The following is a 26,147-nucleotide window of genomic DNA, read 5'->3' as shown; positions in this document are numbered from 1 at the left end:
TAGGGGGGTCGTTTATCAATCTGAAATACGCCTAAATTAGACGTATTTCAGGCGCAGCGGTTAATTGTGCCGCAGTCTGCAAATTTTCCCACGCTCATGTCAATTCTAAAAAAGTGGGCGTGGCATGGACGGGGAAGGGGACCGTCTCATTCACCATTTTCTATGCCTGATTCAGGCGTAGAAAAAGGTCTAAATGTAAGAAAGATAGGAAGCCGTCTTACATTTAGAACTGGCGTCTCGTAATAACTTTGGCGGCTCCACCGCCAGCTTCAGGATTTATTAAGACCGGCGTCTAAAATGCTGGTCTTAATAAATGTGCGCCATAGTTTTAAAACAATATTTCTATATTTAGTAATCTATTTTAAAAAATGAAGCATAAAAATAATATTGTGAGAAAAATCAGAGGATGTATGTAACATATATGAAACCAAAATTGCATTTGAGTGGGATTTTCAGAAGTGGGACAGACAAAGGAGAAACGCCCAATGGTGGAAGTATTGGTATGGAGTAGCGGTGCACTTTTACAGTTTTGCCATTTTCATTTTACCTAGAATGCCACTGTGACCCACAAGGCTCCTTGAGTGCTGTATGTGACCCAAATGGAGGACAATGCCAATGTCGCACAAATGTTGTCGGTAGGAACTGTGATAAATGTGCCCCAGGGACCTACGGATTTGGACCTAATGGATGTAAACGTATGTATTATTTTATATTACTTTAAAGAAATGTAATAGTAACTCATCAGGAAGTCCACAACGTGTAATTGGGAACTTGTAATTCTGCAATTTAGTGGTTTACTGTACTTATCCTTAGAAGATGCATAAGACTGTTTATTGCAAGGACATCAAGTGCCTTCCCAAACTGGACAAACCTATAAGATACCTTAGATAAGGAATTTTTTTAATAAAGAAAGGGCGGTGAAAAAAGAATCTGACATGTTAAAATCCAAACATGTTAGATTCCAGGAGTAGAATATTGATGACCTATCTTCAGGACAGGTCTTCAACATCTGATCAGTGGGGGTCCGACACCCAGCACCCCTGATGATCAGCTTTTTCTAGAGGCTGTGTTACTTTGGTGGGCTTTTCAGCCTCTTCACAGCTTACCAACACAACTCCGTACATTGTATAGGAGCTAAGCTTGGTATTGCAGCTCAGGTCCATTCACTTGTATAGGAATGAGGTGCACATAGACCATCTAACCACTGAACGTGATGTCACTGGCCTGGGAGGAAGCTGCAGCTCTTACTTGAGTGTCATGACCTCCTTCAACCGCTGATCGGCAGGGGTGCCAGGGGTTAGACCCCACTGATCTGTTATTGATGACCTATCCTGAAGATAGGTCGTCCATATTCCTCCCCAGGCAAAAAATTATTTAATCCTCTGAGGAATGGTCAGGATCCATCATACACATAAATCTGGCCATACTTGGCCAAACTTTTTTCGTCCGAATCTGCAGCGTGTTCAGCTGACCCACTAATGGGTGTGGGGAGCTTCCGAATATTTTACCTGATTGTTTTAAGTTGCCGCCAGGACTCTATGGCAGAGGCTTTCTCTGCTCTACCTATAGCATATGCAGACACTTTTGGTCAAGCTGAATATGAATGTATATGGGGAAGCCAGGAGGGACACGGAAGAACTAGCTGGTAAATTGAATGTGTATGGCCAGCTTTAGACTGTTGATGGATCTTGCTGACTTTGTTTTATTCTACTGCAGAGTAGATGGAAGGAACAAGCTAAGTTGTTGCTACATGTAACTTCTACTTTTCTTTTTCTTTTTGTGTTGTATTTTGTGCTTTTATCTGCAAAAGTAAAAATTCAAGCCTTTAATCACTATTATTATCACCATAACCACCTTTTTCAAACACATCCAATTAATTTACCCTCATCTTTGTAGCTTGTGAGTGTAACCTGAAAGGATCTTCTCATGCCTTCTGCCACGTGGAGACTGGTCAGTGCCCATGCTTCCATGGTGCCTTTGGACGTCAGTGTGATGAATGTTTGCCTGGTTACTGGGGATTTCCTAACTGTCAACAATGCCAATGTAATGGGCATGCAGATGAATGCAACCCACTCACTGGAGAGTGCACCCACTGTAGAGATCATACTGAAGGCTACGGCTGTGACAGGTAGATCTTTCTCAAAGAAATGAAAGAAACTTTTTTAGTTATGGTTCTGTGTGAGTTTATTATTGATGTAGTAGGTACTTCTTCATAATTTCATCATTGCTGTGGTAGATGTTGAATGTAAATACATTTATGCATCTTGGTGCCTGAGCTCAGGTCCCCATAACCAACTGATATTGACTGGCGGGCTGGTATGTAAATTGTTAATATGTAAAGTTGGTGTGAACTGGACTAACTGTGAATTCATCGTCTTGGTTTTCATTTTTCATGGTGGAAAGTAGAGATCAATTGTAATATTTCTATACCAATTAGTTTAATGTATTATGTGCTTATTTGTAGGTGTACAGCTGGCTATTATGGTGATCCCAGGTTAGGCTCAGGTGATCACTGCAGACCTTGCCCATGCCCTGACGGACCTGGTAGTAGACGACAATTTGCCAGTGGATGCTACAAAGATCCTTCAACTGAGCATGTCATATGTTCATGCAACAAAGGCTATACAGGTAATCATGAGCTGGCATTGCAGAGGAACGTTTTCAGCCACTGAAGGGATAATGTCTTATTACAGACCATGGATGCCTATGTACTACAGGGCCAAGCCTAGTCTGCCATTTGAGTAGAGGCACTTCTAGGACCACACTTGTAAACTGATAATGTGATGTTTTTGTGTCGCCATTGTAGGTGTTAGGTGTCATGAGTGCGCCTCTGGTTATTTCGGAAATCCAGAAGAGATTGGAGGAACATGTCAACCATGTAATTGCAACAATAACATAGATATGTCGGATTCACTTGCCTGTGACAAACGCACTGGAGTGTGTCTGAAATGTCTCCATCACACAGAGGGCGAGAACTGTCATCAGTGTCAACTAGGCTACTACGGAAATGCCTTCCAACAAGACTGTAAAAGTGAGAATTAATTTTGTGTTCCCCTAATGCATAAATTCAGTTAGTCTATATTAGTAAAATGATCCTTAGACAGTTTCCCTTTGAAAAAAAGTGTGTCCCTTTCCTCATCTTGAATGTCAGAGTATTGACCTCCTTGTATGCATCTAGCGAGAGACCAGAAGGCACAAATACTTATTTACATACCATTCAAGTACTTAAAGGGAGTCTGTCGCCCCTTATCTGAGGGCAGCCTAAACCGATGATGGTTCCATACTACTGTACGTACTCTATACTGGTAACTTGTTTGCTAACTTTTATAACACTTGTCTTATTTTTAGAGTGCGTCTGTAATTACCTGGGTACTGATCAGAATTACTGCCAGGGCGATGAGAGCTGCCACTGTAATATTACCACAGGGCAATGTCCATGTTTGAGCAATGTGATTGGACAGAGCTGCGATCACTGTGCACCAGATACCTGGAATCTAGCTAGTGGAAATGGGTGTGAGTCATGTGGCTGTGATCCTGCCCGTTCCTTGGGCTCATCCTGCAATCAGGTAAGTGCATGACTAATATTTTGGATATAGATTACATATATTCTGCTGATGTATGGAAAACCCCATTTTTTTATGTTTTTCTTTGCAGTTTACAGGGCAGTGTCATTGCATGTCTGGCTTTGGTGGCAGAAACTGCAGTGAATGTCAAGAACTTTTCTGGGGTAATCCAGATGTTGAATGCCAAGGTAAATAAAGTCCATTTTCCCACCATTGTGAACTGGAAACAAGCATTTTTTTTTAAAATATATCTCTCCAATGCATGTAGAATGAAACATGAAGAAACTTTACAAATGGTCTTTATTATTTCTTGCTATTTTGTGTTTCCAGCTGCTATGCAGATCTACATCACTTCATGGTAGCAGAAAGCAAATGACTCCTGTGTGATGTGATCCAGCAGTTGTTCTTTTGTCTATTTGTACCCTACTTCTTGCAGATAAATGGAGTTTTGTTACTATGGAATTATATCAGTGCTGTACATAGAATTCCATTAATTTATTTTCAGAAATTTAAAAAATACATATAATGACCTGTTAAGTGATGATTGATTGCTAAATATTTTGGTCACTAGTGTTCATATGTCAGCAGCCTCTGAGCAGTCCAGTGAAGAAGTACAGGCTGCTCTACGGCCAGTATCCACCCAGTGGTGGGGGGTTTGACATAAACATTAATAAAAATGGTGATAATAAACAGGATAACATCTGCATGGAGTTCCTCCCCATGTTTGGTTGGGTTTCCTCTGGGTGCTCCGGTTTCCTTCCACACTCCAAAGACGTACTGATAGGGAATTTAAAATGTGAGCTCCATTGTAGAAGCAAGCAATGATAATGTCTGCTGAATATATCGGCGCTATATAAGTGAGTAAAATAAATAAAAATACTGGCAATTTGTTGATAATGACATTTCCTATTATGATCTTTAAAGTTGCTCAAAGCTGGAGCTTCGCCAAGTATTCACTAACATCTCTTGTTAGGGTCTATTTATATTCAGCAGAGTTTTTGCTGAGATTTCTGCAACTGACCGTAATAACCTCCATTGAGATTATTTCAGCAGCCAGAACTTAGATTTTTGCAAGGACAAACTTTGGCTAAATCAGTAGTACGAGTGAATATAAGAAACATTTCATTATATCTTATAAGAGGAAAATTCCTTTTTCCCACCATAGCAGCTCACTCCTCTTCCCCCTCCCCTCTATATAGACTTCTAAGGGCAGTAAACTGACAGTCCATCCTGGTCCCGCTAGATAAATTTAGCAATGAATTCTGAGTGAAGGGCCTGACAGGTAGAGAAAAGGCATTTTTCTGATAAGACATATTACAAAGTTTCTTGTATTCACCTGTACTATTGATTTTCCTAAAGTTTTTGTTGAAAGGTTAGTGACTATTTAAGTTTCAGGCACAAGTGAATTTTTTTGTCCTCTAGTTTAAAGGATCACTGAGCTGTCCAAAAACTTTTGATATGTCATAGCGAGGGGATCTGAGTTCTAAGACCCACACTAATCGGTAGAACGAGGAGACAGAAGCACTTGCATAGCATACTCTCTCTTCTCATGGCAGGAAACAGACTCAGTAGAAGTTTATGGGCCGTCTTGATTCATCTCCTGCAGCTCGAGAGAGCAACTATGTGAGCGCTTCTCCTCATTTTAGTGATTGATGGGGGTCTCAGAACTCAAACTCCCACCGATCAAAACCTTTCATATGTTGCTATGACGTATCAAAAGTTTTTAAAAGCTCAGTGACCCTTTACGCAGTTTTGAACTAATAGACCATAAACCTGTAAACATAGAATGAGAGTACATGAGTAATGCAAACATCTTGGGAACTGGAATGGTGACATAAGATCAAAGGCTCTTATCACATTGCACTTTAGTTGGGAAGTGGAGTATTTCATCATAATCAGTAGGGATTAAGCGGAAGATCAGAAAACACTGCATTTTCTTCATGCAAAGCTGCATTACTTAGCTAAAGAAGCTCATTAGCCTTTAAGTTTGAGCCCCTTCCCCCCTTCGCCTCCAGCTACAGAAGTCTCTTTTAGAATCACTTACCAAACAAATCACTAATCCCTTCCATAGAAATGCATCTAAGTGCACAATGTTTTAAAACAACATATGAACTATGAGTTTTTTTACAGGAAGTAAATATCACTTGGTTGATCGGTAATTTTGATAATCCATCCTATTTGATGTAACGGTTGCCTACAAGTTGGAGTATGCCTTCTCATGTTTGGCACTGGTGTGAATGTATACTGTTCGTCTGGCATTCGTTAATTATAGTGATTTAGTCAGCGCTGATCATTGGAGTCATTGTGCATTGTTTGCAGCCTACACATTTCTGGACAGATAATGCTTTGTAGAGACGGGCAATGAAGGCATGCCAAAGCTGAACAAAGTCCTAACTGTTCCCTTACAAATCGGACTTCTTCTTTATGTTAGTATATGACATGGGTGGAGACATTGACAACAGTGATGCAGTACAATCATGGTTTTATTAATGTTCCTTTGCATACCTCCCAACTTTTGGGACTGTCTAAGAGGGACACTTATGGTTTATTGAGTGAAAGTCTATTTAATACAGAATATTTACAGACTTAGCCTGCATGCACACGAACGTGGTTTGGTTCCTCATCCGAGCCGCATTTTTTGCGGCTCGGGTGCAGACCTATTCACTTCAAGTGGGGATGCAAAAGATGTGGACAGCACACGGAGTTGCTCCGTTCGTAGCCCCGCAAAAAAAATAATAGAATATGTCCTATTCTTGTCCGTTTTGTGGACAAGGATAGGCATTGTTACAATGGATCCGCCAAAAAAAGGATGCCATACGGACGTCATCCGTTTTTTGGGGGGGATCCGCAATTTGCGGACCGTATGACACAAACGTTCGTGTGCATGTAGACTTATACAGACTGTTACAGACGAATAGTTTTGTTAGCTCACAATAGCGCAAACATTATCTGAATAGAAACATTTCTAAAATCTAAATAGCATCAAATGAAATAATATACAAGGTGGGGTCAAATACACAAAGAGGAGCCAAACACTTTTGTAAGGCAAATCTATACCTCAGATCAAAAAGAGGGACATTTAAGGAGAAAAGAGGGACAGAGGGACTTAGTTCCAAAATAGGGACTGTCCCTTACAAAAGAGGGACACTTGGGAGGACTGCCTTTAGGATGCTAAACGGCCTTCAAAAAGCTCACTTTACATTATGAATTATATAAAGCGTGGAAATGAACATGGTATATCACACTTTTTACACCTTTGACACTGCCCTAAGGTTAGAATTTTTAGTGCGTTCTTATAGCCACTGCCAGGGGTGGATACAAAAAAGAATATAATCCTTTCCAATATACTTTTCCTTTCAATTTGTTTGAAATTATGGGAGACATTTATCAAACCAGATACATCTGGTTTTTGGTGTAAAAATTTCCCGATTGCTGGGTTTTCTGCAACATTTCTGTGACATTTAGGATGCTGAAATACAGCAACAGCTGCAGCTTAATGCAGGAGGAACTATGCTAAGCTGACAGTAGATGGCGCTGCGTTAAGCATCACTGTTTATTCAAGTGCAGTTCTTCCAAGGTATGTACTGTCTGGTGATGTAGATGTCATCTCTGGTAGTCTCCATCTTGATGGTTTATCTTACAGTTAATGGTTGCTGTTTTGTCCCGAGTAAAGTTAACCAGTTCTTTGTTCTCCCACGATGTTTGAGCGCTGTTCGTAAAAGCTGCAAACACTGCAACATAGGAGACATGACACTTTTCAAAGTGGTCTATGTTTAAGGACACTTGGAAATGTCACACACAAGTCTCAGAAAAGTCTTATCTTTTGCCAAGCAGCCCCCTGGTGTATTTTTTTTAGATTATAAGTTATACAGCACAATACAGTTGCACCTAAAAAAATAAAACTGCACCGTCACATAAATTTGGTGCAACCACACAATGCAAAACCAGACTTAAAATTGACATAAAAATGATCTGGATTGTGAAAATGTCCCCCAATATCTGCATGTATGAAAGTATTACTACGCCATATTAGAGCATTCGTAAATTCTGGGACAAAAGCATCTGAATGATTAGATGACGCTAAACACGTAGACATTTCAGCATGGCCTCCTAACTTGCAGTTCTTGTACATTACAAGGATGACTTGTTTCAAGCTTTAATGTCAAGGACAACGCTTTCCTGCTTGGTTTAGTTTAATGAAAGAACAATGTCACAGTTGTTTTTTTTATAGCGGTTGAATTTGAAATCATAGGACTTCCTACAGTTGGATGCTTTCCACTTCTTTACTTTTTAATATTATTCTTTTGTACTTCAGGAGGTTACTTTTATGCTGTAGGTTCCACTTAATTGACGAAGTATACTTCAATCCTCAATAGCTACTTTACTTGTAGTTTTCTTTTATATGTATATAAATATTATATATTATATATTTAGATATAATATTATAAAAAAAACATATATTGAAAATAAATTGTGCTTTTTCCTTCTTGCAATAAAATGGTTTATCTAATGTTAGATTATGTATTAAATAGCAGAGGACAACTTCAGGGTCTTCTGAAGATCAAAAGATCTTGGCATTTCTTGTGCTGACATTCTTAATGTATTTGGTGTCTCCCTCCCAGTTTTGATCTTTATGTAAAAAGAGTTTAAGTGGCCCTCACTAGAAAGATCTTTGTTGTGTACTGAAGGAAATAGTCCTCTTTGAAAGGCACAGCGGGAGATCCTAATCACTCTGGGCTTCCTGCACAGATCTAGGGGTTTGGTGCATAAAAGAAAAGTCTGTGGGACCAAATTATCTCTACTGTTCATTATAGCTGGAGAGCCCATATATTCTTGTAAGGCTGGGTTCACACCACCATTTAGTTTTCTGATCTGTCAGAAGAACAGAAAAATGTAAAATAAAAACGGATTCTTTATTTTGAGCATCCGTTGTACTAATTTTTCTTCCATTCTTGTCTGTTCCTTCTGAGATCCGTTATTTTAGACAGGAGGAAAAAGTCCTCCACACAAGATGCTTAACATAAAGGGTCCATTTTTTTTTTTATACTTATTTTATTTTGATGGATTAGAAAAACAGAAAACTAAACCGTTATCTGAGCCAGGCCTAAGGCTGGTTTGTTTTATTAGAAAGTTCTATCACAAAACTAATGGCACACATTTAGTAGATGCAGTGGAGGCCAGAATAAATAGCTAAAGGAGGTCATAGACAATAGCTCTCCTGGCTGTCCCATACAAATGAACGTTCGTTTTTGGCACATATGCCGAATCTGGTGCCTTGCAGAACTGGGGTCTCAGGTTTGAATCTGACCAAGGACAACATCTGCATGGAGTTTGTATGTTCTCCCCGTGTTTGCGTGGGTTTCCTCGGGGTACTCTGGTTTCTTCCCACTCTCCAAAGACATACTGATAGGGACCTTAGATTGTGAGCCCCATTGGGGACAGAGAGTGATATTAATGCATGTCAAGTGCGATGGAATATGTCAGCGCTATGTAAGTAAATATAATAATAAATATGCTGAATATATCTATAGAACCCCCAAGTCTTACATTTGGCATAGGCTACTTTTATATAAATTAACATACTTTTTTTTTTTTTTTTACTGCATAGAAAAATGCAACCTGAAATGTTTTCCTATACATATGGAGACAATGTGGATTTTCCCCCTAGGTGTATAATTTAAAATGGGACACTGAATTTTATATATATTTTTTTGCAGTTTGTGACTGTGACTCAAGAGGTATACAGACCCCTCAGTGTGACCGATCCACTGGACACTGCATCTGCAATGAAGGAGTAGAAGGAGTGCGCTGTGATAAATGTGCACGTGGTTACTCTGGCATTTTCCCAAATTGTGTACCCTGTCATAAGTGCTTTGCCCTCTGGGATGTCATCATCAAGGAACTCTCCAACAGGACAAATAAAATGTTAGACCGTGCCAATGCTATGAAAGTCACTGGAGTCATTGGACCTTACCAGAAGACCGTCGATAGAGTTCAAGCAAAATTGGAAGAAATTCAAACCATCATCTCCCAGAGCCCTGCCTCACAGCCACTGAAAAACATTGATAGTCTTTTTGAAGAAGCAGAGTAAGTAAAGTGTTGATATTTCAGGGTGAAAGCCGTTGTCTATGTGCCGGTGAAAGCAAACAATAATCTTATAATTTATTGAGGGCTCATGCACACAATCGTGTCCATATTGAGGCCCGCAATCCATGGATCTGCAAAATATGGACTCCTTCCGTGTACAATCCGCATTTTTCTCACTCTCATTACAAGAAATTACTATTGTTGTTTGCAATAAGGACAAGAATAGGACATGGACCTATGTGAATGGGTCCATGGACCTATGTGAATGGGTCCATGGACCTATGTGAATGGGTCCATGGACCTATGTGAATGGGTCCATGGACCTATGTGAATGGGTCCATGGACCTATGTGAAGGGGTCCATGGACCTATGTGAAGGGGTCAATGGACCTATGTGAAGGGGTCCATGGACCTATGTGAAGGGGTCCATGTGCAATCTGCAGAAAATCGGACACGGATACAAAATATGGTTGTGTGCTGTGCTAAATTATTGCTGTCATTTCTGTTATCTTACAAGGAAAATGAAATCAGAGTTGCTGGAGAAAGTTACAGAAGTAGAAGAGAAGCTTGCAAAGATCAGTCTCAATGGTTCTGACCAAGTCGCCGCCCTGCAGGCAGATGCCGATAGTGTCAGCAAAGCACTGAAACAACTTGGAGAGCAGCTGGAGTACATGAAGATTTCCAATGTTCGAGGTAGGTTTCTCCAAAAATATCTTCATTATTTGCTGGAATAGCAGCACACCTCAGAATAAGGGCGCATTCAGACGACCGTAGTGTTTTGCGGATACACAAAACACGGATACCGGCCGTGTGTGTGCCGCAATTTTGCGGACTGCACATGGCCTCAACAAGAATAGGACATACTCTATCTTTTCAATGGAGCTGCGGAACGGAACCACGGATGTGGACAGCAGACAGTGTGCTGTCTGCATCTTTTGCGGCCCTATAGAAAAGAATGGGTCCGCACCCGTCCAACAAAATTGTGGAACGGATGCAGACTCATTGATACAGCTATCTGAATGAGCCCTAATGCCGTATACATCCTCCTGCAATGTCATCTGCACCCACTGTTTTAATGGAGTAGGACAACATAATCTGAGAAAAGCCTAAACCTTCCCAAAATCATAACACTGCTGTCTGGTATATTTTCAGATTCCCATTTAAAAGGGTTTTTCAAGATTTTTAAACCTTTAGCAGAGAGCAGGGGCTGTGTAAATTATTTTTATAAAAAACAAAAAAAACACCTTAACTTTTTTAACTGTCTCACTGGTCCCATGCTACCACTCCAGTCCACACCACTCTGATTCCTGCAAGGTCTGCAGAAGTCATGTGCTGCCCATCATTCACATGACTGCAGCAGCCAGTCACTGGCCTCAGTGGTCACTTGTAGTACAGTGTGAATAGTTAGCTCTGCTGAGCATGCTTGTTATATTGAATGAGTGGAAGAAAAAGAGCTCCACCATTACTTATTTTCAAAAGAATCCCAAAATGGTTAAACTTCAACCTGCCATCGGATGGAGAAGTGAGTGAACAGTCGAGTGGTAGGTTGTTTGAAATTTGATGGGAAAGCATTGCTTTTCTTGTGTTTGCAGGCGCTATGGACAGCATCAACAAGTATTTCCAGATGTCCCTAGAGGCAGAAGAAAAGGTCAATGCCTCAGCCGTCAACCCAGATAGCATTCTAGAGCATTCAGCTGCTACACGGAGGGAGGTGGAAGATCTCATCGATGAAAAGGAAACTATTTTTAAGCAAATACAAGATGAGCAGTCACGCATTTTGGATGAACTTGCCGGTGAGATCCAGAATTTGGACCTGTCTTCTGTGTCTAAAGAGGTATGTGAAATTGTAACTCTGGTAAATCAATGAATGCCTATCTCATAAAATTATAGTCATAACTACAGGAGATGCAATCACTTTATGGTCTTTAGAATGAAGGATCCTCAGTTTAACTGTAGCCCTGTGTCCCCTTCTACGCTGTCCCTGTACAGCGGTGCGTCCGGCCAGCTCTGCAGGGGTCTGCAGCCAACCCCATTTACTTAAGGCGGACACAACATTTGAAGAAGACCTGCACCTGTCCTGTTTTCATAACAACTTGCATTGCCCTTGTAATAACAATGATGGAACATCTTTCTATATAACTTACACTTTTTTGAAATAATTGCCAGCAGTCTGTAATAAAGATCCCGGTGTTACCAGTTGGGGTTGTCCCTGCACAGTCCAATCAGTACTGCCAGTAACAGACTCTACAGGGACACACCCACAACTGGTAACACCCAGTGAGGCCAATTCATTTATAAACTTCTAGTAGGAATAATAGAGAAATGGTACAACATAGAGCTGTAGAGATGTTACAGAATTGTTATTACATGGGGAGGCAAGTAGTTAGGAGGAGTTGTGAGGAGACATGACAGGTCCTCTTGAACCTGCTGTGTGGCCCGTTTCATTTTCCTAAGCAGTGGGAGTCCCAAGGGATTGACCCCCAGTGATAATCAAGTGATGGCATATCTCAGTAATGTCTTGCGGAATGTAATTTTCCATGTTGCCCAGCTGTTTTTTATATCTCTGCTGAGTTCTAGATCCCTTATATCCATGAAATCACTCTTTCTGTAGTTTTTTTGCTCCCAGCACACTGGGGAAAAAACACGATCCCAAGTTTCTAATTCCGAAATAATCTGATGTTCTTTTGAGTTTATTGATCTTTTTTTTTTTCTAGACCTGTGGAACCCCAATTGGCGCATCATGTGAAGATTCACAATGTGGAGGGCTGGGCTGCACAACAGAAGATGGCGAGAAGAAATGTGGTGGGGACGGCTGTGGTGGGCTGGTGACCGTGGCTCATAATGCATGGAAAACAGCCATGAACTTTGACAGAGAGATTCTGAGTGCTATGGCAGAAGTAGAGGAGCTCTCTAAACTGGTAAGTGATATGACCAACGTTCGAAATCAAATAACATGTCCAGCTATGACTTTCTATGGCTTAAACATGTGAAATGTATTTTAATGATGACCTTTGCAAATATGTCAGTGTTGAGTCCAGTCTGTTTTGAACCCTAAGGGCTGTTTCACACGAGCGGATGCCGTGCGTGACATCCGCTGCGTGAATGAGAGCCAAGACCTGATGCGGAAGGCAGAAGCACGGAGCAGTAACATGATTGATAATATTCCGTGCCTCTCTGTGATCTCAGATAAAGTTGTCACTGTGATTTTGTAGTAAAGAGATCACAGAGAGGCATGGAGCATTATCAGTCATGTTACTGCTCCGTGTCTCTGCTGTCCGCATCGGGTCTTGGCTGTCATTCACGCAGCGGATGTCACGCACGGCATCCGCTCGTGTGAAACAGCCCTAAGGCTGGGTTCATACATGACTGATTAGCTGCGGATTTTCGTGCGGCAAATCCACAGCATTATACAGTACCAGCAAAGCAGATGAGATTTTAGCAAATGTCATCCACATGTTCTGTAAGAAAAACGCAGTGTAAATTGACCTAAGGTGCGGATTTGAAATCTGCAGCATCTCAATTTATCCTGCGATCTCTGGATCTCTCCTGCGGATATCACCCTTTGCAAAGGAGAAGGCGAAGCACATTGTCTTTTCCGCGCCAAAAACCACATGCACTTTCGCCACTAACTTTGCTGCGGGCACGCAGTAAAAACCGCAGCAGATTTTTACACAGTATTCAGTCAAGTTAGAATCGGCCCGTAAGGTGTATTTATGCATAGTGACTAGTGGCAAAATTTGAACGCAAACTACAACATAATCATATAAGAAATAACGGAAAAACAGTTTTAGATTCATGAAATTGAGGGTTTGGTCACAAAAACAATAATGATTTTGAGTTCCTTATCAGTCGTCTTACAATTAGAACAATATTGCCATTAGAGATGTGCAAATTTCCGGTTATGAAATTCGTTTGCGATTCGTTTACTGGTAAAAGAGGAATTGCGTTATGGATTCCGTTACCACGGACCATAACGCAATTCTATGATGGAATGCATAACGGAATACCTTTAGAAGCATTCCGTTATTAATTCCGTCATAATAGAAGTCTATGGGCTGCAAAACAGATCCGTCCCGTTTCTGTTTTGCAGGAGAGGACTCCCCTGCATAACGGAAACGGGACAGATCCGTTATGCAGCCCATGGACTTCTATTATGACGGAATGAATAACGGAATGCTTCTAAAGGTATTCCGTTATGCATTCCATCATAGAATTGCATTATGCATTTACCAGTAAACAAAGCGTGAACGAATTTCAAAATATGAAATTTGCTCATCCCTAATTGCCATCACTAGTGTTAAGGTGGCACCTTTATAAAATAGTTGGCTGATCCTGCCAGAATCAGTGTGAACCTTTAATCACACTGTCACAGGAGCCATGTTTAGGGCACTTAGTGAAACATGTCAGACTATGTAATGGCAATGAACCATACTCGACACTGTTCACATTGCGGAAAAATTCCAAAGTAAAGTGGTATGTGCATTGTTTTTTCTTAAGGTTGCTGAGTCGAAGCTAAAGGCAGAGGAAGCAAAACAAAATGCCCAAAGTGTTCTCAACAAAGCAAATGCAACAAAGGACAAAGTTGACAAAAGCAATGAAGATCTAAGAAATCTCATTAAACAAATAAGAGACTTCTTAATGCGTACGTATAACTTCTCGAAGGGTAACTCTTTGTAGATGCTTCCTGGTGTGACCCTTGAACTTACCTGTGCTGATTCATTTCTTAATTATCTTTAGAGGAGTTGGACTCCATTTGTGTGAAATATACATACCGTTTAATGATAAAGCAGCCACCACTAGAGGGAGCTAACTGCCTATTGTTATGAATTGAACACAATAGTAAAACAATATATGATAAGTGCCAAAGCTCCCCTTAGTGGTGGCTACAGGTAACCCGAATTTTTGCATTTCATTCGGCAGTTATGTATTCTCTTAAAAACAGACCTCCAATCCCTATAAAGTTAGAATGAGAAATTAATTGGTACAGTATGTTGGAATGACATGGTGCTAAAAGGTGAACATTCAATTTAAAGGGGTTGTCCCATTAAAGCAACTTATCCTCTCTCCACAAGATAGCAGACAAGGGTCTGAATGGGTCAGGAATTGAAGCCTGTGTTCTCCTGTTTGAATATTGCGGTGGACTCATGCATGCTGCCACTCCATTCAGCTCTATGGGGCTTCTGGAGATAGCTGAGTGCTTGTACTTAGCTATCTTCAATAGTACCATAGAGTTGAATGGGGTGATGAACATGCATGCAAGTCTGCCACTCCATTCAAACAGGCAGCACGGACAACCATTCTAGTGATCTGTGTGGGCCCCAGTGATCAGACCCCCACTGATCAGACTCTTATCCCCTATCCTGTGGAGTTGTCTTAATGGGAAGGGTGGAAGCTTGGACCAGCAGGTTCAGTCACTATGAGATGCTAAATCAATAATAAGCCCTATAGGCTTTGTACAGGGCTGTAATAGGGGCCTTTATATAGTGTTTCCATGCACACACCACAAGGGGCTAGCAGATCATTTATTTAAAGTATGTGACAGGTAATATTTTGTTGGGTCTTTCTTCACTGACAGAGGATGGCGCTGACCTAGACAGTATAGAAGCTGTTGCCAATGAGGTTCTAAAAATGGAGATGCCAACCACCCCTGAACAGTTACAGGCCTTAACAGAGGATATACGTGAACGTGTGGAAAGTCTTTCTGGAGTGGAAACAATACTTCAACAAAGTGCTGGAGATATAGCAAAAGCAGAGACTCTTTTAGAAGAAGCCAAACAGTCCAGGTAACTATTGAGTCCATGCGGTTTCTAAAAAGAAGCCATTTTGAACATTATATAGGTCTGGACACACTCTTTCAGTTGGTGTAATTTGTAGAAAATTTACTTCCAATGTGTAAATGTATTAAGAGGGAGGCTGCATTATTTGGTGGAGGAAACATTTTCGGCCACCATCTTGAAATCCGCCATATTGAATTCAGCTCAGGTTTTTCAGTTGCCAGTTGAAAGACTGTATGGTCTATGGCAGGGATGCTCAACCTGCCGCCCTCCAGCTGTTGCAAAACTACAACTCTCAGCATGCCCTTATAGCTGTAGGCTGTCCAGGCATGTTGGGAATTGTAGTTTTGCAACAGCTGGGGGTCCGCAGGTTGGGCATCCCTGGTCTATGGCTATCTTCTCTGTCTGCTCCATAAATGTGTGTTCATTACAGCCGGAATAGGATATTTTTTTTTTCTATTAGGGGAGGGAAATATATTGCTCCAGATAATATGTCAATACTTATTTTGGACGAAAGCAACCCATTTTACCCCATAGTTATGAGATTGTTTCACGTCAATGATCGACTGTGGCTGGTGAAATGGATTGGGCAGAAGTCTGGGATCCTTGTGCTCATACACTTACTTCAGGTGTAGTAAAAACCACAAGAAACGACAGACCCTGACAATTATAGTTGTAGAATCATACAATGACTACCGTTTGAGGGGTGAAAAAAACCCAGGAAACTCCAGGACAATAGTTTGTCTTCTCTTGTGGTTTAAGAATATTGTTATCTAGAGGGAATCTATAATAGTTTCATCTTTTTCCACATATGAAAACCCTAAAATAACTTTAACATTTCTTTGTAATCACAGCAAATCTGCATCGGATATTAGGGCTACAGCTGACCTGGTGAAAGAAGCCCTGGAGGAAGCAGGCAAAGCCCAAAGTGCAGCTGAAAAAGCCATTAAACAAGCAGACGACGACATAAAAGGAACAAATAACCTACTCACTTCCGTAAGTTAAAAATAGCTGAATGTGAAGATATTGAATCATTTGTTTTTCACGACTAACGAGGCTTGGCACCAATAAGGGAAGATAATATTGTGGAAATGCAGCATACATTATTTTTCATTTTAGTCGAGTTTTCTAATTTAGTAGAGTTTTAATCTGGTTGTTTTCTGTTCATAGATTGAATCTGAGGCGGCAGCATCTGAAGAAACCTTAAATAACGCAACCCAACGTATTGCAAATCTTGAAAAAAGTCTTGGAGAGCTACTGAAAAAGTCAGCTGCCAATTCTGCAACTCTGAATTCTATAGAGAAATCTTCGGAGGATGCTAAAGCTAACGCAGATGGTGTTAAGAAGGTTAGTTCATAACAAAAATGGTAATATTTTAGGTTTTTAGTAAAAATTGCGTCTAGGATAAGTGGAATGGATTCCAGAGAGTTTTCCTTTAAAGGGTTTTCCAGCAAAAGGGCTCACACCCACGAACGTGCCATGTTTTACGGATCTGAAAAACACGGATCCCGCCAGTGTGCCTTCTGAAATTTGCGGAACGGAACGGGCGGCCCATTATAGAAATGCCTATTCTTATCCGCAAAATGGACAAGAATAGGACATGATCTATAATTTCTGCTGGGCCATGGAACTGCAGCTCAGATGTGGAACCAAACCACGTTCGTGTGAATGCGCACTTAGACATTCAGTATTGTATGTGGTGCTGTTTCGGAAAGAAAGGAGCCATATTTTTCTATCATCATGATAGAGGACCATGTGATTTTCCGTTTTTCATTCCTTGCTTTCCCAGAGTCATAACTTTTTTATTTTTCTATTCACATAGCTTTATGAGGTTTTATTTTTTTTGAGACAAGTTGTATTTATTGCACCACAAGTTGTCTAATCGCACCACTTACGGTTGCATACAATGTAGTGGGAAGCGGGGGGAAAATTCTGCCACCATTTATTTAATTTTTTTACGGCGTTCACTATGTGGTAAGATTGACCTGTTACCTTCACTCTCCAGGTCAGTACAATCACAAGAGTACCTCACTTGTAAAGTTTTTCTTGCATTTTAATACTGAAATTTTTCTGCACTTTATTCTGAACCCTATAACTTTTTTGTAGTTATGTGTACTAAGCTGTGTGAGGGCTCAATTTTTGCCAGGCGATCTGTCCTTTTGAGTGATACCATTTCGAAGTGTGTATGACTTTTTGATCACTCTTTATAAAACATTTTTGGGGGGTTGAAGTGACAAAAAAGGGTGACTTGGCCGTTTTTATTTTTTATTTTCATTATGCCATTGCCCATGATCTGTATTTTTTTTTGTAAGTATTTTTTATTTTAGGTGATTTGAAATTTTATTTTTTTTTGTAAGCATTTTTTTAAGTCACCCTGTGTGACTATAACTGGTAATCATTAGATTGCCCATTGTGTTCATTTATGCTACATGGTCTTCATTGAACACTTCATTTTCAATATAACAATACAATGCTGCCACCTAGTGGTCTGTATTAGTATATTCCACAATAGTTGCTGAAACCTGTTTGAGGCTTTGGGCTATGAGAACAGTGTAACAGGTTCCCTAATCTCAGCCGGTGGACGCTGTCATGGGAGCACATGGCTCCTCCTTCCATGGTCACATTTGACATGTACGACAGAGGTCATGAAAGGGTTAATATCAGATCTGTGGAGTCCAACACCTAACACTCCCACCAATCAGCTGTTGGCACTGGAAACTATAAAATGGACTGAGGTCTCTGTCCACTATGCGGTTTCTGGCGTTCACTTGAATGGGAGCTGAGCCACAGTAGCCCAGCACGGCCAGTACCGGGGGCAGGACCTTGTGCTTCCGGGTCTGTCCACTGTACAGTTTCGGATGCCGGCAGCTCCCTGAAACAGCTGACTGCGTTGGTGCGGGGTGTCAGACTCCCACCAATCTATCCTGAGGATGGGCTATTAGCAGGAACAGTGGACAGTTTTAAAAAGGGTTTAGGTGAATTCTTAAAAGTCACTGGAATAGCCTGGCGGACCCTGCTACCGCAAGTGTGAAAGTAGCCTTACTCATATGGAGATCCTTAAGTCAGTCAGAAACAAGACACATGCAGTTCCTATCACACATAGGAAACACGCAATGCACGCACCAAGAAATTTTTTGCCTAACCCTATTAAGTGTAGCACAAGGGCGGCCTCACTTCAACAAATGGCATCTATTATGTAGAGAATGTTAATACAAGGCACTTACTTATGTATTCTGATTCTCCATTTTGACTCTTTTCCATCACATTATACACTGACCACTACGCAATCCAGCAGTGGTGGCCGTGCTTGCACACTATAGGTAAAGGTGTTGGCCTATGCACACTTCCAGCCTTTCCCTATAGTGTGTAAGTACGGCCACCGCTGCTGGAGTGCAGGGTGGTCGTAACCATGGATACGTGCTGTGTATAATGTGATGGAAAGGAGGCACAATGGGTAATAACAGTAATAATAGTCCCCACCCATCCCTTGGTTGAACTTGATGGACTTATGTCTTTTTTCATCCGTATTTACTATGTAACTAAATATCTAAGGACCAGAAAATTCTGTTATAGTGAATGTGGCTGAGCCAATATACCATATGCTAGCTGTGGTACTTATTTTTTGAGAGTGCAGTCATTTTTTTATAATCCTGGACAACCCCTTCAAAACTTTTCGCCCTCAATTCAATTGATTACTGGTAAATTCTGCCCGAAGGCAGTGTAAGACTCTAAACCGTGTGTTCAGGATGGAAAGAGGTAAACCAATGTATGGGTAAGGCCCCATGCACACGGCCGTGTTTCACAGCCGTGTGCGGGCCGTGGAACCGCGGCCTGGATCCCTCCTGAGAGCAGGAGCGCACGGCGTCACTGGTTGCTATGACGCCGTGCGCTCCCTGCTGCCGGCACAATACAGTAATACACTGGTATGATCTATACCAGTGTATTACTGTACTGTGCCGGCAGCAGGGAGCGCACGGCGCCATATCAACCAATGACGCCGTGCGCTCCTGCTCTCAGGAGGGATCCAGGCCGCGGTTCCACGGCCCGCACACGGCTGTGAAACACGGCCGTGTGCATGGGGCCTAAGGATCAATAATCCCAATAGCAGCTCTTTGTGTCTGCAGAGTCTGTAATGTTTAAAGGGGTTGTCCGGGTTTAGAGCTGAACCCAGACATATCCCCTTCTTCACCCAGACAGCCCCTCTGAGATCAGCATTGGAGCATTTCATGCTCCGATGCTCTCCCTTGCCCTGCGTTGCATCGCGCAGGACAGGGGCTGTTTATATTTTTACACTGCTAGGCGGAAGCAGGCCATTATACAGACTAGTGCCGAGCTGAAGCCCACCCATTAGTGCCGTCGTAGTGATGTCACCGGGAACACTGCTATGCCTAGCAGAGACCTGGTATGTTGCTGGATCGAATGAAAAAGCCCTTTCCTGCGCGATTCAGCTCATGGCAAGGGAGAGCACTGGAGCATGAAATGCTCCGATGCTCATCTCAGAGGGGCTGTCCGGGTTCAGCTCTAAACCCGGACAACCCCTTTAACTTTTATTTTCATAAATCACAGCTTAAAGGGGTTGGTCACTTTCTGGTTCTGACCAATGTATATGTAAGATGTCTGTACGGCACGTAATAATATAGCCTTTGTTGATATTTGTTCATTTCCAATATTGCAGGTCTTAGATGATGAACTTAGTAATAAATACAAGAAAGTTGAAGACTTAATAGCAAAGAAAGCTGAGGATTCATCCGAAGCCAGAAGAAAAGCAGAACAACTTCAGAATGAAGCTAAAGCCTTGTTATCGAAAGCAAACAAGAAGCTTAACTTACTAAAAGGTAATTTTTTAATATTCACCTTTATACTTTCACATATGCATTTCCACCGTGCTTTATCGAACTACTGGTTTCATGGTATAGGAGCATGGAAATCAGTGTTAACATGCACATTGTATTTCTTTATCATATTATCTACGGAACAACCCTGTAGAAAACAAAAGGAAAGGAATTTGTTTTCAACTTCAGGCCACTTTTCCCAATTTGGATGGTGCAAATGTGATTGATTCTTTTATAAGGGTGCGTTGGGTACATGGGTGGGCAAAATCTGTGTTACATGCAGATTTTGACACCAAGTTGCCAAACATTGCACCTAATGCATTGCAAAAAAAGAAACCCGCAGCATAAGTTGGCAGGTCGTGTAATCAAAATCAGCACCGCAGGTCCAGTTCTGTGCAGATTCACTGTCTGCAGGAGATTTTCTTTTAAGATCTCATTCACTTTGCTGCTACAGGATTGTGTGGAGGATCTATCCGCCCTGTGTGGCCATACTCGAATGTTAAATGTTCTCAAGTTACTGACAGTGCTTTTCCGTGATTTATGAGCTCATGGGAAAGAAGCCAAGAGCAGCGACCTATGACTGCAGATAAATGGATATGGTTCATATTTTCACAGATTTAATTATACAAATAGGTTCAACCCCCTCCCTAATTACAGCTGAAGTTCATGTAAAGGAAAATTCCATCTTAAAACACAAATAAGAGGATGGCTAGTATGTGAAAACTGTCCAACAACAGACAGAATTGTGCTGTCAGGCCCCCTAGGGGGGCAAAAAACACCACTAAAACACCAAAGTGCAGAAAATCATCAGCAAACGCCTATGTGTGGAACACCGTGGATCCATGGTAGATTTAGGGTTTTTAGCTAGCTTTTGCTACGTTTATTTACGTGTATTTTTGGTCTGCATCCGATCCGCATTTTTTGCAAATCGAATACAGACCTATTGATTTCAATAGGGCTACAAAAAATGTGGACAACATACCGTGTGCTTTCTGCATCCATGTGTCTTATCCTTGTCCGTTTTGAGCACAATAGGCATCTTTAACATAGAGCACAACCTGTACAATGAGTAAATGCAGAATACACAGAATCAGTATCCATGTTTTGCGGATCCACAACTTGCAGACAGCAAAACGGATACGGTTATGTGCGCGAGACCTGTCTAAGCGTACCCATGTGCTACCATAACAATGGGGTGCAGAAACTATATAAAGCTGGTTTTAGATGGCCATCACCATGCCGCATTTTGAGGTCTGCGTAACGGCAGCAAGAAGGATCATCCTTCTGCAGTTCTAATGAACCAAAATTAGGTCACTACAGAAGTGTGGGATAAAGAGAAAGCAAGTAAAAACACACATTACAAACCCACAGTACCACCTGGGGAACCCTGACCGAAAAGTGGCAGACATTGAGGTTATATGCAGGAATTCTTTTTGTACCGAGGACTTGCTTCGTAGGTTACATACAGAGGCAGTGGTGTATTTTGCCACGGCTATCACCCTTTGCATGGCACCAGAGTTTGCACTGTACAAGCTATCAGGCATGCCCTTGAGTAGAAAACCTGCAGCATGTCCTGAAATCCAAGTAGGTGTTTCCATTACATCCTGGTTAGGTTTCTAAACCACATTTACATGTATTGTAATCTGGTGCAGAATCCATTGTAAGATTGGATTAGAACGTGCAATAGAACCAATCTTGGTCTTTCCATTGCTGAAGGTGGCGATGTGTTTGTATTACAAAGCCTTCATTATTTAGGACATATATGCCACAGTTCATCTTGGTTTTAATGTACATAAAACAAATGTAATTTTCTGCATTTTTTTTATTTTTTATTCAGATTTAGAAAAATCTTATGAAGATAACCAAAGAATATTGGAAGAAAAAGCCAAAACGCTTGTAGCTTTGGAAGATCAAGTCAGGTCACTCTTACAGGCCATCAGCCAAAAAGCATCAGTCTACAGCACATGCTTATAAGCCAGATACTGACAACGGACACCAAGTCATTGGGACCAATGGTTCTCTAATTTATTGGTCGTTTAGTAGAACCCAAGAAAAGACCTTTTCTTCTCTATTTTATGAAATAAAAGAAAGATTTGAGTAATCACTTTGGAAACCAATGCAGTATTGTTTATATATTGCCATCTGCTAATAGAAAGCATTTTACTATCACTTAGCGTTTTATTTTATAGCAATTAATCTACTTACACTAGATCTAGGATTTCTTTGTGCACACCAATATTCTTCTAACAAACACCTTGTTGTCCAATTACAAAACCTAAATATACCAGTATCCTGCACACCATGGAAATTCAATTTCCTAAAAATTTTATATTTCAGATGAGGTGTGCTTTGCCCCATCGATGTGCCTGGCATCATTATGGAGTTTTTAGCCGTAAATGCCTCCTCTCCATTGTGAGTGATGGGTAACCTCCACTTATTTAATATAAAAAACAAATATATATATTATATCTCCATCCAGCCAGATACTGTATATGCACCAAATAATCTGAATAAAGCACAAACAATTACAACTGTTCCAATGGTTCTGTTCACTTCAGATATATTCCCTACAAGGCTGGGTTCACATGTAGCATTGTGTGTGGCGGCTGTAAAAAACACATGTTTGGTAATGGTTTTGCAACACGGTTTTTGGTATGTGCAGTTTTTACAGGTTAAATTCATTTTTTTTTTGTTTTACCTTTAAAAATTGCACAACCCTAGCTATTTGCTTTAAAACATGTACTGTTTTACTGTGTTGCACACTTCTGCTATGTGTGAAGCCAGACTTTAAAGGATAACTGTCATTATATATATATATATATATATATATATTATTATTATTTTTTTTGGAGTATTGGATTGTGGTGATTAATATCTCCTTGGTGGCCCTATTTTAACTTTTCACTGTGTATTCAATTACCCCTTAATTCCACATCTTTGTTCCCTGTACTGCCTACTTTTACCTGTGCCTAAAATAGGGTTGCTAGGCATGGTCTGTCTATGTGTTGAAGGACGGAGCAGGCAGCGTGCAAGGTCACATTACTGACAGCCAGGGACTGTAAGTAAATGATTAGAGCCAGGTCCTCCCCAGCAGCTGATAACAGTGCCTGGGCTGTGTGCACTTCTCCCTGTCCCTGCGCTTGGCAGACGCTCCCTCACTCAGCAGAGCTGGACAATGCAGAGTTGGAGCAGCACAGACCAGGGAAGGGACATATGCCATCTGCTCAGTGTATAAATGAAAGCAACATGTGGTAAGAGGGCCCCTTTGTGCTGCACGAGATTAACCCTTTAGGGGGGAGGGCTCTGGTTACTGACACCTTTGGGGGGCTATTGTTACTGGCTAGTGAGGGCAGGCGGGATTAGCCTCAGGGTGAGGGCAGTGGCGGCCATCTTAACTAAATAGAGAAATTGCAGTTTTATGCAGACTGGTTGCTAAGGGCTGAATCTTATTAAATATGGGGCCAGTCAGTCTAATAGTAATTGATTCAGGAATATCATGCTATTAGTAACTACATATATGAAAATTGAAATTAGGGTCTAAATGTGACAGTTATCCTTTAAAGTTTCTTATGTGGCATATTGTTAACCATAAAGTACAGTAAGGGTTCCTACACACGGCAGATTTTGTTGCAGCAATTTCCATGTGCTTACCGCCCTATGAATGGAATTGATTTCTGCAACCAAAGCAGCCATGTGTTAAGGCACCCTAAAAATCTAAATCTTCAGCTGTAGAAAATATCAATGGTATAAAGATATAGACATGGTTCCTGACTACACAAAAGTACAATTAGTTACTTCTTGGCCGTGTTGATCCATAGCAAGATAAAAAGAAAAACTGCTGAAGTAAATACCAATTTGTCCCTAAATAAGGAGGTAGAGAAATCCTCCATGAGGGCTCGTGCACACAACCGTATGTATTTTGCAGTCCGTAAAAAACACAGATGACGTCCGTGTGCATTCCGTATTTAGCAAAACGGAACAGCTGGCTCCTAATAGAACAGTACTATCCTTGTACGTACTGCGGACAATAATAGGACATGTTCTATTTTTCTGCAGAACGGAAATACGGAATGCACACGGAGAAACTTCCTTTTTTTATTTTTTGCGGACCCATTGAAACTAATGGTTCTGCATACGCTCCGCAAAAAAAACTGAACGGACACGGAAAGACAATACGTTCGTGTGCATGAGCCCTGACTCCAAATATCAGCATCAAATACGGATGATAAAACGTTTCTGTGAACATAGAAGATGCCCTTTAAGTCCATATAACGTGTGCAATAGGATTTTTAGACATATGTTTACAAACGTATTTTCTGTAATCCTTGACAATACAACCTAGTTATTCCCAAATAGCAGGTGCCCATCTCTATCACCCCCCCCCCCCCCAGCTCTCCAATGTTACTCTTATATACTAAATTGCAGGTTGTAGCCCAATTAAATATACATGTTTTTCACATTACAGTTGTCCTTACACATCATATTGAAAATGTAAAATCTTCCATAACGGTAGAGAATGAGAAGACATGTTGGCTTTTAAACATGCCTGATGCTTTTATACATTGGAAATAAGTATAAATCTAGCAATGGTATCTCTCCCTTACAGACACACATGTATGCGTGTTAAATCTGACATGTTTATGGCTAGCATTAAGTCCCTTATAGTGTGTTACACGTTTGCACTATATATTGCAAAAAGCGAAATCCAGTGCCACAAAATAAAACTCTGTATGAAATCAGTCTATCCATCTCAGACTGATGTAGGTCTCACTTCCTCATCAGCTTACTTGATGAGCCAGACCGTTGTGTTCCCTTAATTCTTTACCAGGTAAAGTGTTGTACATTTTGGAACTCTGCTGCAGTACCCTCCCCCCCCTCCTATGTTGGGGGAAGGAGGGGCATGCTACTTCGATCCGCTCTATTGCTAGTTGTATAGTAAAAGATCTAAAACATTAAAGGGGTTGTCTGGGCATATCAGATGGGCAGGGGTCCGACACCCGGCACCCCTGCCGATCAGCTGTATGAGGAGACTGTGCGCGCAGTGCCCTCTCCTTTCTCTCTTCCTGTCCGCTGCTGCGGTCTATGTTCTTTGCCACAGACAGCAGTGGTGAACAGGAAGCGAGACAGGAGATGGCACATGCGCACTGCTCATCGCCAGGGGTGCCAGGTATCGGACTCTCACCAATTTGATATTAATAAACTAGCCAGGGGATAGAGGATAGATCATCAATTGTAAAGACCTGGACAACCCCTTTAAAACAAAAATGGAACACAGCGCTAGCTGTGATACAGCCGGATACAGAACATTTAGAAAACAGGCCAGGAGTGAAAGCTGCAAGTATATACACAGCTCCCACTTCTACCAGCTGTATCATGGCTAGAATCCATGGTCCTATTATAAAGCATAGGTGCTTATCCTAAAAAAGATCTGGCTTAAATCTATAGCCACTATACAGCCCAAGATAGGCCTCTTTCACACGAGCGTGACGGATTAGGTCCGGATGCATTCAGGGAAACTCGCACCATTTTGCCAGTAAGTTCAGTTTTTTCCTTGTAGGTGCAATGCGTTTTTTACTGAACCCCTATGGGGCCAGGGCTGCGTGAAAAACACAGAATATAGAACATGCCGCGTTTTTCACACAACACAGAACTGATGCGTGAAAACAAATGCTCATGTACACAGAAACATTGAAATGAATGGTTCAGGATTCAGTGCAGGTGCTATGCGTTCACTTCACGCATTGCACCAGCGTAGAAAACTCGCTCGAGTGAAAGGGGCCAAAGAGCTTAGTAGCAAGATTGCATCTCATACATGCTTGGCTACTGTCACCCTTGGCTAAGTGCCACAATGCTGGGATGTATGATATCTGTCCTGAGCAGCAAAAGGGTTAA

General features: G+C 41.3%; 1 protein-coding gene across 1 annotated transcript in view; it reads left to right on the top strand.

Annotated features, from left to right (window-relative positions):
- LAMB1 (laminin subunit beta 1) overlaps positions 1–22,786 on the top strand; it is a 51,393-nt gene extending 28,607 nt beyond the window's left edge. The window contains exons 19-34 of the mRNA XM_044280207.1: positions 552–695; positions 1,897–2,128; positions 2,465–2,628; positions 2,807–3,031; positions 3,349–3,566; positions 3,655–3,751; positions 9,281–9,650; positions 10,167–10,342; positions 11,242–11,483; positions 12,364–12,567; positions 14,147–14,291; positions 15,225–15,432; positions 16,278–16,419; positions 16,594–16,770; positions 20,099–20,258; positions 22,093–22,786. Of these exons, the coding sequence (XP_044136142.1) occupies positions 552–695; positions 1,897–2,128; positions 2,465–2,628; positions 2,807–3,031; positions 3,349–3,566; positions 3,655–3,751; positions 9,281–9,650; positions 10,167–10,342; positions 11,242–11,483; positions 12,364–12,567; positions 14,147–14,291; positions 15,225–15,432; positions 16,278–16,419; positions 16,594–16,770; positions 20,099–20,258; positions 22,093–22,229 (3,041 nt within the window). The 3' untranslated portion in view covers positions 22,230–22,786. The remainder of the gene's footprint in view (positions 1–551; positions 696–1,896; positions 2,129–2,464; positions 2,629–2,806; positions 3,032–3,348; positions 3,567–3,654; positions 3,752–9,280; positions 9,651–10,166; positions 10,343–11,241; positions 11,484–12,363; positions 12,568–14,146; positions 14,292–15,224; positions 15,433–16,277; positions 16,420–16,593; positions 16,771–20,098; positions 20,259–22,092) is intronic.
- Positions 22,787–26,147: the final 3,361 nt, after the last annotated feature.

Source organism: Bufo gargarizans, chromosome 2 (genome assembly GCF_014858855.1).
Source record: "Bufo gargarizans isolate SCDJY-AF-19 chromosome 2, ASM1485885v1, whole genome shotgun sequence".
Taxonomy (NCBI): Eukaryota; Metazoa; Chordata; class Amphibia; order Anura; family Bufonidae; genus Bufo; species Bufo gargarizans.
The sequence above is the reverse complement of the archived record's forward strand: the minus strand, read 5'-3'. Positions and strand labels throughout refer to the sequence as shown.